The sequence below is a fragment of the Narcine bancroftii genome, chromosome 12, assembly GCF_036971445.1.
Source record: "Narcine bancroftii isolate sNarBan1 chromosome 12, sNarBan1.hap1, whole genome shotgun sequence".
In the NCBI taxonomy this organism is placed as follows: domain Eukaryota; kingdom Metazoa; phylum Chordata; class Chondrichthyes; order Torpediniformes; family Narcinidae; genus Narcine; species Narcine bancroftii.
This window is the reverse complement of record NC_091480.1, coordinates 99,120,847-99,132,131: the sequence shown is the minus strand read 5'-3', so window position 1 is coordinate 99,132,131 and position 11,285 is coordinate 99,120,847. Positions and strand designations below refer to the sequence as shown.

General features: G+C 45.5%; 1 protein-coding gene across 3 annotated transcripts; it reads right to left on the bottom strand.

The window, feature by feature from the left end:
- Positions 1-527: 527 nt before the first annotated feature.
- On the bottom strand, positions 528-10,809 carry LOC138746754 (proline-rich protein 29-like). 3 transcript variants are annotated; one of them, XM_069905130.1, is made up of 6 exons: positions 10,200-10,543; positions 8,724-8,814; positions 8,018-8,136; positions 6,983-7,188; positions 3,902-3,972; positions 528-696 (listed from the first exon to the last, which is right to left on the bottom strand). In XM_069905130.1, exons 1-6 carry the CDS (start codon positions 10,278-10,280, stop codon positions 665-667), a joined length of 600 nt encoding a protein of 199 aa, XP_069761231.1. In that variant the 5' UTR covers positions 10,281-10,543; the 3' UTR covers positions 528-664. The 3 variants fall into 3 exon arrangements, with proteins under 3 accessions (XP_069761231.1, XP_069761232.1, XP_069761233.1); XM_069905131.1 differs by lacking the exon at positions 3,902-3,972 and having other exon boundaries at positions 10,200-10,555; XM_069905132.1 differs by lacking the exons at positions 3,902-3,972; positions 8,018-8,136 and having other exon boundaries at positions 10,200-10,809.
- Between the last annotated feature and the right edge of the window lie 476 nt (positions 10,810-11,285).

Below are 11,285 nucleotides of genomic sequence, written 5' to 3'. Positions count from 1 at the left end.
GAGCTCAATGCCCTTCAAGAGCTCTTCTTGCCTTCAGCGCCCTCTTGAATCCCGGCTCCAATCCCTGGTTCCCATGAGCCATTCTCCAGCAGCCTGAGCAGGTCTCCCGATTGTGTCGCCCACAGCGTGTCTGAGTCAGTTGTCATGGTCATCCTCCTGGAGGGTCTTCTCCTTCTCAATGAGAGAGGGGTGTTCTCCCCATTTCTGGTGCCCCATGCCAGCCCACTGCTCCCCAGAGTCTGCAACCCCTCATGGCCGCTGCCAAGCACAGGCGCTGCCATCTTGGGAACAGACCCATGGATTTTAAACCAAAATCACCATCAGCTCCTTTGACAGACCATTTAATGCCTGTATGAAAATGTTGGCATTAGGGCCCAGTGGAGCAGCGCCGTGTCTCCGCTCTCCCAGGTCCACACCAGCTGCTGTTACAGCCGCTCTGCCAGGGCCACCATTTCCCCCCGCCCCCAATCAACAGTAAGCACAAGTTGCATGACAGGTCCTCAGGCAGAGTGAACGTGAGACAAATCTGACCGACTGCATCTTTATTGTCACATGAAAGCAGAGTTTCTCTAAAAGCTCTCAGCTCTGAGTCACGTGGGTCCTATCAGTTACTGGGCCAGATGGGATATCAACGATACAATGACCATGGGGCAGAGAAGGACAGTCACATCTGGCCATCAGCCATGTCGTAATACTCTGCAGGAAAAAGGAGACCTTAGTTAACTTCAAAGGAGGAAACTGTAAATTTCCCAGATGACAATGGGATTACAAAGAGGCCAGAAAGAGTACTCAGTGAGTGCGTAAATGTGGTGTTTACTTCTAAAAGGTGAAGACTTGAATAACTTGATTGGAAGGTACACTCCTTTAACCATTGCATCTTTCTCTGCAGACTTTCAATAACTGCATTTATAGAGGGCCTTTATCATGAAACCTTTTCCTTCAGCTTTTGTAGACAAAACTATAGAACCACACAATTTTACAGCTCAGAAAGAGGCCCCTTTGGCCCTTCTAGTCTGGGCCAAACTATTATTCTGCCTAGTCCCACAGATCCCAGTTCGTAGCTCTCCTTACCCCTCCCATCCATGTACCTGACCAAATTCTTCTTAATTTTCAAAATTGAGCCTGTTTACCAATTCAGCTGGCAGCTCGTTGCTCGCTCCCCCTAAAGTTCCCTTTAAACTTTCCCCTTTTCACCCTTGACTTGTGTCTTCCAGATTTTATTTCACCAAACCTCAGAGGATAAAGCCATTTATCTATACCCATCATAATTTTAAATACCTCTATCAAATCTCCCTCATTCTTCTATGCTCCAGGGAGGGATTAAAGTCCTAAACTGTTTAACTTTTCTCTGTAACTCAGTTCCTGAAGTCCAGACAACATCTTAATAAATCTTCTCTGCCCTCTTTCTATCTTATTAATATCCTTTTGGTAGTTAGGTACCAAAACTGCACACAATACTTCAAATTTGACTTCACCAATGTCTTATGTAACTTTACCATAACATCCCAACTCTTATACTCAATTCTTTGATTTATGAAGGCCAGTATGCCAAAAGCTCTCTTTAAAACCCCATCTAACTATGATACCACTTTCAGGGAATTATCCATCTATATTCCCAGATTCCTCAGTTCTCCAGCATTCCTTAGTTTGTCCTTCCAAAATACAACACCTCATACTTGTCTGCATTGAATGCCATCTGCCATTTTTCAACCCATTTTTACAGCTGGCCCAGATCCCTCTACAAGCTTTGAGAACCTTTGCTGTCCACAATGCCTCCAATCTTAGTGTCATCTTGCTCATCCAGATCATTGTTGGAGATGACAAACAACAATGGTCCCAGCACCGATCCCATAGGCCTCCAGTCTGAGAAGCAATCATCCACCACCTTTTTCTTGCTTCTACTTCCTCCCCATGAATACCGAGCTTCTGAACCTTTCTCATTCACTTCCTATGAGGGACCTTGTCAAGGGCCTTACTAAAGTCCATGTGGTCAAATATCCATAGCTTTTCCTTCATCGTATCCTGGCAGCCTCCTCAAAAAAACTCCATTAGTTAAATACAACCTACTGTGTACAAACCCAGGTTAATTGGGCAGCAGGGACTCTTAGGCCTGTCACTGTGCTGCATGTCTTTTAAAAAAAACAAGATCGGCCTTTTGGTCCTCTGAGACCATGCTGTCCAATACCCACCCATTCACACTCACCCCCATTCTCATCGACTCCCCTAGATTCCACCCTCACCCACACTCTGGGAGAGGGGCACAGTTTACAACTGACCTATCAACTTGCACACCTTTGGGATGTGGGAGGAAACTCAGAGCACCTGGGGAAACCCACACAATCACAAGGAGAATGTGCAAACTCCACACAGACAGAACTGGAGGTCCAGGCAAGACCTGGGTCTGGGAGACTCGATGAGCTGCTGCACAGAGTCACCCAGATCTCTGGTTAAGGAGCTGCTCTGGTTAGAGCAGAGATCACCTCAAAGCCATGTTAACCTGGGAAAGGGTGCAGAAAAAATACATAAGAATGATATCCAATGAAAATTGGAATAAAATTCTGCGACTGGTAAACTCCTCTTCTCTATGTGCAAAACATTCACTGATACAGTTTAAAGTTGTTCATAGAGCTCATATGTCTAAAGATAAACTCCATCGTTTTTATTTTCATATCGATCCTATATGTGATAAATGTCAATTGGAAATAGCTTCCCTTACACATATGTTTTGGTCCTGTCCCTCTTTACAGAATTATTGGAAGGAAATTTTTTCCATTATATCTACCGTTTTGAATATTGATTTACAACCACATCCCATTACTGCAATTTTTGGATTACCTATGATAGATTTGACTTATTTATCTCTTCCTGCGGATCGTATGATTGCTTTTCTTACACTAATGGCTAGAAGATCTATACTATTGAATTGGAAAGAGGTTAAATCCTCCCACTGTTTTCCAATGGTTTACCCAAACTATACTATGTTTAAATTTAGAGAAAATTAGAAACTCTGTCTATGAATCCCCTTCTAAGTTTGAGTTAACCTGGCGACCATTTATTCAATATTTTCATTTGTGGTGAGTTGATCTGGCTCTGTTTTCTTTTTATGATTATGTATGATAATTGGGCTGTTAGATGAGATCGGAGTGATCGGCGTGGTTTAGCTATATCGGTAGGTTTTTTTTAAAGTTTTTAATTCAGATTTGTTTTTTCTTCCTTTTTGGGGTTTTTTTTTCTCTCTTTTTTAATATATTTTTATTAATTATATCATTTTTTTTAGAGATAGTTCATACTCTAAACTGATCTAAAATTATTTTATGATATATTTTTATTCTGCAATATTATTGTTTAATATCTCTGTATTAATTCGTTATTTACTATGTATTTTTCATATCTCTTTGAACTGTATGTGTTTATAAATTATAATAATAATAAAAAGATTGGAAAAGAAAGGAATGATATCAAGACTGGAGGGTTCAGTTTTAAGGAGAGACGGGGGCTTTTCAACAGACATGGACGTGGTGAACAGGGGCAACACGGGTTAGCGTAGTGGTTAGTGCAACGTTGTTACAGCATCAGCTCGCCACTCCTCTTCCCCCTGTCCCTCCCTCCCTCCTTCCCTTCCCCCCTCCGGGTTCAAATCCAGTGCAGTCTGTAAGGAGTTTCTACGCTTTCTCTGTGACTTGCCTGAGTTTCCTCTGGGTGCCTCAGTTTCCTCCCACCCTTTACTAATGTACCTGGGTTGTAGGCCAATTGGGTGGCATGGGCATGGGGGCCAAAATGGCCTGTTACCATGCTGTATGTCGGAATTAAAAGAGACTCTTTGTCCACAGATCCAGGGGTATGGGGTTGGGAGGGACGTTTCTGAGGCACTATCCATGAGTATGAGGTAACCCTTGCTTACCTGAGGCTGGAAGGACATCTACTCCCACTGTCCCCATAGCACCTGGTGGTGGGGGTGGAGGTACACCTTTACTAGGAAACAAAAATCCAAGAATTCCAGTTAAATATGAAACAATTTAAGCCAATGAATCATGTGTGATCTGATTGGCCTTTGCTAATTGCCCACTGCTGGACTTCTATTTGTTGGTCAACAAATCAGCTCCATCTCTGTGGACCATTCATTCACACACCTAGACCCTACAGATTGAAGTAAAAACACACAATGCTGGAGAAATTTAGTAGGTTAAACCGTGTACTTTATATGGCAAAGATAAAGATACAGAACCAATGTTTTGGGCTTGAGCCCTTCATCAAGGTATGGAAAAATGTCGGGAGGTGCCCAAAATGGTGGGGGAGGAGCACAGTCCCACAGGCAGGAAGAAATAGGTGGATAATAGGTGGCAAACAGGGGGAGTGGGGTGGTTCTGTGAAGGGAGAGGGAAGTGGGTGGAGAGCTGCAGGAAAGGAGACAGAGGGGTAGGGAAGAGAGGGAGAACAGAGAAGTAGTCTAACAGAAACTGGAGAAGTCGATGTTAATGCCATCCAGTTGGGGGTGCCCAGATGGAAAATAGGGTGTTGCCCCCTCCAATTTACAAGTCAACTTGGGAGTGGGATGTGGAATTGAAAGCATTTGACTGCCAGATTGGCTAACCATTTAAATTCTGCACCCCACTCCTGCGTTGACACGTCTGTCCATGGCCTCGTACTGTCAAACCAAAGCCAGCCCTAAGCCGAAGGAGCAACAGCCAGTCTGAGCATTCTCCAATCATATAGCATTAACAGTGAGTGCTTCAGTTTCAGCTAGACCATGTCCCGGACTCCCACTCTTCTCCATCACATTCACAGAGCCATTCCCCCTCCTGCGATTGCTGGTATGCCCTCCCTCCCTTATGAAGGGCTCAAGCCTGAAACATTGGTGATGTATCTTTACCTTTGCTACATAAAGTCCACTGTTCGACCTGTTGAGTTTCTCCAGCGTTGTTTTTACTTCAGCCACAGTTTCTGCAGACTTTTGTGTTTTACTCCTCCACTCAGGTTTAACCCAGGGTCTCCACGCAGTTATGAAAATTACCAGGGATTCGTAGGGTCCTCAAGATGCAGGAAGAGGTCATCCCCCATCACCCCATCTCTCTAAAATGCAATCCCATTATCCTTACCCTAACCCTGACCCTAACCAAATCTGTTACTCTGGTACTAAAAGTCTTTTTCCCTCAAGTCTACATCCAATTCTTATGCTCTTATTGATCGCTTCCAATGGCACCAAACTCAGGTATGTCAGAGAATCAAAGGTCCAGCAACAATGAAGAACTGAAGCAACAGTTTTAAAAAAACAAAAGAGATTTGTGAAGTTGAAAGCTGATTAATTCAGGGCTTTGAAGGAAGTGTCTTTCAGGATAATGGGTGCCGTGGTTATTATCTACCAAAGTTCTGTTGATTGTAGAATTGTTCCTGCAAATTAGAGTGTAACAATGGGACCCTCTGCTTGAGGAAGGAGCAAAAGAGAAACCAGGGATCTACGAACTGGTTATTAGTAGGAAACGGGCTGGAAACTATAATGAAGAACATCACAGCAAAACACCTTGAAAAGGTGCTCCGTCATCACAGCAGTGGGGTTATTAACAAGGCTAGAGGGCGTGGATTGGGGACAATGTATTGACAGGGACAAGAAGAAATGTGTTCACCTAGAGGGTGGTGAATCTATGAATTTGTTGGCTATATCGCTGTGGAGACCAAGTCATTGGGTAGATTTAAGACTGTGGTGGACAAGTTCTTGATCAATAAGGGAATCAAGGGTTATGGGTAAAAGGGAGGAGATTGTGATTGAAAAGGATAATAAATCAGCCATGATTTGATGGGCTAAATGGCCTAATTCTGCTCTTGTGGTGAGATGCCATGCGTTCAATGGCTTGTCCTTGGGAGGCAGTGTTTGGAAGAAACAAGACTAGACACAAGAGGGAAGTTTGGTTAACTTTACCATTGTGAGGAGTACAGCTGTCCGTTTGTCATTTCATTTTACCTGTAAATATAATCACTGAAAATGACTTTATTCGCTCTAGTTTTCATTCATAGAATTTTCCAGAATAAAACAGGCCCTTCAGCCCAACTTGTCTCTGACCACCACATGGTCTGTAACTTAGTCCCCTTTGCCAGCTTTTGTCAAGATCCCTCCAAACCGTTCTAATGGAAATGTCTTTTAGATATTGTCATTGTGGCCACTTCTACTGCTTAAACTTGGACATTCAATACGGTAACAGGCTCTTTCAGCCCACGACTCTGTGCCATCCAATTTACACCCAATTAACCTACACTCCCAGTACATTTTGAATGGTGAGAAGAAATCGGACCCTCTGGGGAAAATCCACACAGACACAGGTAGAATGTACAAACTCCTTACAGAGTGGGATTCGAACCCTTACAGACATCGCAGTCCTCTTCATGGAGCTGCTGATAGATTCCTATTGACCCCAAACAGTGGATTCATGCTTAGGAACTTCAAGCTTCCAGACCTGGGGCATGCTGTAATCCCCAGTTCCTGCTGGTGATGGCAGTAGTGAGTGAAAAGGCTATCTACTGCAATAGTGTGGATCTCCCAGCGGCCACCCATTTCAATTCCCCTGCCGACATGCATGTCCATGGTCTCATGCACTGCTAAACTACGACCACGTAAATTGGAGGAAGAATACCTCATCTTCAGATGGGGCACCCTCCAGCCATTTGGCATTCTAATTGACTTCTCTGGCTTTCGTTAAACCCATCCCCTGCTTCCCCCGTCGTCTCTCCATTTCCTGTCTCCTTTCACAGACATGATAAATTCTACCTATTCCCTTATCACATCGAATTAACACCTTTTGTTGGTCTGGACTCTTCCCCCATTGTTTCAATTTGGAGACTTTCTGATTTTTCCTTGAAGAAATGGATCGTGTCTCCTATAGATACTGAAAAGACTGGCTGAGTTCCTCCAGCATTTCAATGTGTTCACTACAATAACAGTGTCTGAAGGCAATTGGGTTTCACTCTTTCCTTCCACCATCAGAAGGCTTACAACTCTCTCTGGGGGTTTGACGGCCCTTCTCCACCGATGTGCTGCACTGCTGGCTGCAGGTTCCCCTGCAGTGGTCCCATGGTGTAGTACGGGTGAGGCTGGAACAGGGGTGGCAGAGATGGCCACAAGGGGTACTGCCAGGGTTCGTAGTGATGGTGGTAAACAGTGTCTGGCCCACTCTCTTCCATTCCGATGGCTATTAGATTCTAAACATGACAAATAAAAGACAACACATTTATGATCTTAATCTGACATCTCTCTGTTCATCACATATTCATTGCAAACTTTCCCCTGGTCTCCCTATCAATCCTCTATTACTGGAAAGATTCAATAGGGCACATTGCTTTCCTTTACCTTGGAGAAACAGGCTACAGATTGTATACTGATCATTTGTATCACAGCCTGGTTTGGTCATTTAAGTGTTCAGGACCAGGAGAAGGCTGCCAACACAGCCAGGCTCTGACCACCAACCATTACAGACATCTACATGAGGCGCTGCCTCAAGAAGGCAGCCAACGTGATAAAGGAACCCCATCACCCTGGTCACAACCTCTTCTCACTGCAACCTTCAGACAGAAGGTACAGAAGCCTGAATATCAGCATCTCTAGTTTCAACAGGAGGTAAACAAGGAAGTCTTCTGATGCCAGGGTCTGGTGGAGAACTGGTGAAGTACTGGAGAAACTCGGATGTTGTATGATCTGCTAAGCTGCTCCAGCACTTTTGTACCCTCTCTCCATTCATAGAGCCCTCCCTCATCCATCTAGAACCTTCTGCCTTTGGCAACATGCTCCTCCCTCCCCCCCAAAACCATTTTATTCAGGCGCTTGTCTGCATTTTGCTTACACCCTGATGAAGGGCTCAGGCCTGAAACACTGGTTATGTTTCTTGATCTTTACTATACAATGTCTGCAGTTTGACCTGCAGAGTTTCTCTGGTTTTGTGTTTTTATTATGCTCATACCATGACTGGAGTGTCAACACAAAGCCATGACTAATGAATGGGGGTAGAGGGGTTGGAAGTGGGAGATCTCTGACCTGCTGGGAAGGCTGCAGTGGAGCATTGTACCAGATGCTGGAGAGGGCTGCCATGGAGATGTTGTTCATGATCACTTGGTGCATTTGTGCATTCTGTATCATCATCAACTCCACCAGTCCTAGGGAAGGAAGTGCACCGAGCATCAGGGTTACAGGCCCCAACCCTTCCACAACAGCAGATCCAGGCTGAAGGAGTTCCTTCAGTCCTGCTGAAAAACATGACTTCAAACATGACTTGGAACTCAGAACATTGACAGAGATGGGGTGGGTGGGGGTGAAGAGCAGACTGAGATCTCCTGGCACCAATGGCTCTGTCAGGAAGAGGAGGTCCGACAGAATGTTTTCAGTGGATCCTGGAACATTCACTCCCTCCACAAATGCTGCCTGTCCCTCTGAGAGCTTCCAGTTCTGTTTAGTTCCAAAGAGAGAGGTACATGTTAAAGAGAACCTCAGAGACCCTGCTTTGACTGGTGTCTGGCCAGCCTTTGGGCAGAGACTGATCACCTTCAGTGTGTTCTGGCAAACTCCATTACTTCCAGCTGTGATTGCCATCCTGGAGCAACATCTGCATCCATTCACCAGGATGATGAGTGGACCACCCTCTCCCTTCTCACTGCTGGTGTGGGCCCACAGCTCCTGCATGCCAGCACCCATCCAGGGTGAGATTCATTGGGTGCTCAGGGCTGCAGATGCCCCATCACCTTACCTTCTTTCATGTGTCCATCCCTGACAGGTTGGTTCACAGGGTGCGGTGGCCCAGGCTGTGGCTGGATGATGGTGATCGGCTGTTGGGGAAGCTGCAGGAGAGAGGAGACTGGAGTCAGGCTGTCAGAGTTACCTGTGAGGGAGGGGTTTGAGGAACAGTGGCACTCTGTACCCAGGATTGTTCCACAACCAGAGAATTCAATCGGGAACTGGAGCTGGAGCGGTTTCCCCACCCCAATGTTGAACCTATTCCATGGATTGACTAAATGTGTCAAAGGTGAGTGGTGCAAGCACACTGTGTGTCAGCACAACGTCACAGTCCTAGATTTAAATTCACTGTTTGTACGTTCTCCCCGTGTTCTGCGTGGTTTTACCTCTGGGTAACATCGTTCCAGGACAAAGTGTCACTTCATTCCATGGGTCAGGGTTACGTCATTCCCAGTCCCAGGGTGACATCATTCCTGGGCCCTGAGGGATCACCTTCCCGGGGGATAGTGTAGTGATGGGGATTTGGCCTGCCTCACTTTCCCCAAGGCTCAATACATGGATTGCTGCTTCAGAGGTGGGATTTGTTCAGTGGGGATGTTTGCACGGACCCACTCCCATCCTTGAGGAAGTGTTCCATTGCCAAATGGTGTGGGAATTGGAATAGAAATATATATATTATTTGTAAACAACCATAATTAAAGTAGGATATTGAATCAGTGGGGCCTTTGTGATTGACCCTCTCAGGAGTTTTCTCTGCTCGTTTCCTCCAGTGACATTTTCTCATCTGATCTTCTCTGGAAAGTTGGACAGTGTATACAGTGAGATCCCACACACTCCAACTCCGCAGTCCTGGCCAGATAATCTGCTCCATAAAACCTGAGCAATAAGCGCAGGTCTGGATGTCTGGAGGAATTCCCCTCCTGACCTTTGACATGTTGCCATTGGTTCGTTTGCATCCACCTGAAGGAGCTGGCAGGGCTTGATCAATTCTGGTGGATCACACTGACTACCTTGTTCAATCTCCCGCTCACTCTATCCCAAATCTTGTCCCCTGCTCTCTCTCCCTCACCTCTTTCCCCCCCCCCACTCTGTCCACCTCCCTCCATTCTCTGCATTCTCACCTCTCCCTCTATCCAACTTCACCCTCAATGTACTGCCTATCCGTCTGTTGCACCTTCCTCTGTTCCTCCCCTCTCCACCCCTCCCCGTCCCCCCCTTGCCCTCTATCCCACCTCCCTTCCTCAGTGGTGACTGGAGGGCCAGTCTAGATGTTGTACACAACTCCCTGGAACTTGAACTCCCAGCCTTGTGACCCAAGTGTCTCTGAGCCTTGGGTGTTGCAAGATACTGTTACAGCCATTACCATCTAACATTAAGCAAACTCAGATATTTGATCAAAGTTTCCAAGTGATCCAGTGATCGAGATAATTCATACAGTCAGCCAGGATGCAAGTGTTCTGACGACAGCTCAGGCCCGAGTCCTCCTTACCTGTTGCTGCAGAATCTTCACTCTCTGAGGCTCCTGCTCCCCTGACAGAGAAGAATAGACATCATTCTCTGCAAAATCCATTCTCCTCACTTACTGAATTTGGAAGGCCACTGTGAACATTTAGGTAACCAGCCCGATAAACCACACAATTGGTCACCATGGAGCTCAGCTCCAAACAATGCCAGGCAGGAGATGAATAAGGCACTTAATTCAAATGCCAATTAACCACAGCCCTTTGTTTAATTCAATGAAGGGAGGTCCAGAGCTCAATCTGGGGAATGCACATATTTAAACAGCCAGTCAGAAGACAGCAAGGATGTGATGAAACTGTGGGGGTGACAGGCTTTGTTCCCAGTATCGGAGATGCATCGACCTGGAAAGTCATCCAGAGATCCCAGGTATCCATCCTGTAAAGGGGACACTGCCATATGGGAGATCAAGTTCAAACTACCCAGGGTAGAGTGAGACAGTTCAGAGACACACAGGAGACTGAAGATGCTTGGATCTGGAGCAACACACAATCTGCTGGAGGAATTCAAGTCAAGTTTATTGTCATCTGATTGTACAAGTACAACCCGACAAACTAGCATTCTCATACCCCCTCCATGTACCTGTCCAATATTTTCTTAAATGTCAATATCAAGCATACAATCACTTCAGTTGGTAGCTCGTTCCACACTCTCACCACTCTCTGCGTGAAGTTCCCCCTAATGTTCCCTTTAAACTTTTCCCCTTTCATCCTAAACCCATGTCCTCTTGTTCTTGTCTCACCTAACCTCAGTGGAAAAAAGCCTGCTGGTATTTACTCTATCCATACCCCTCATAATTTTGTATTCCTCTATCGAATCTCTCCTCATTCTTCCATGCTCCAGGGAATAAATTAGTAACCTGTTTAACTTTTCCCTGCAACTCAGATCCTCGACTCAGCAAAATCTGTGTGAATCTTCTCTCCATTCTTTCAATCTTACTGACATCTTTATGCTGATTGTAAGGTAAAACATCATGAGATGGGAATGTGTAGGGAGTTACCCTGTACAGGGCAGTAACAAGAAGGGGAGGTGTCCTTGTACTCCTGTTAGGTAAAAC

Coding starts and splice junctions, on each gene's coding strand:
- LOC138746754 (XM_069905130.1), bottom strand. CDS start 10,280: ATGGATTTTGCAGAGAATGATGTCTATTCTTCTCTGTCAGGGGAGCAG. Junction 8,137..8,723: donor GGATGGACACATGAAAGAAG/GTAAGGTGATGG, acceptor TTCCTTCCCTAG/GACTGGTGGAGTTGATGATG. Junction 3,973..6,982: donor TCAAACCCCCAGAGAGAGTT/GTAAGCCTTCTG, acceptor TTTGTTTCCTAG/TAAAGGTGTACCTCCACCCC.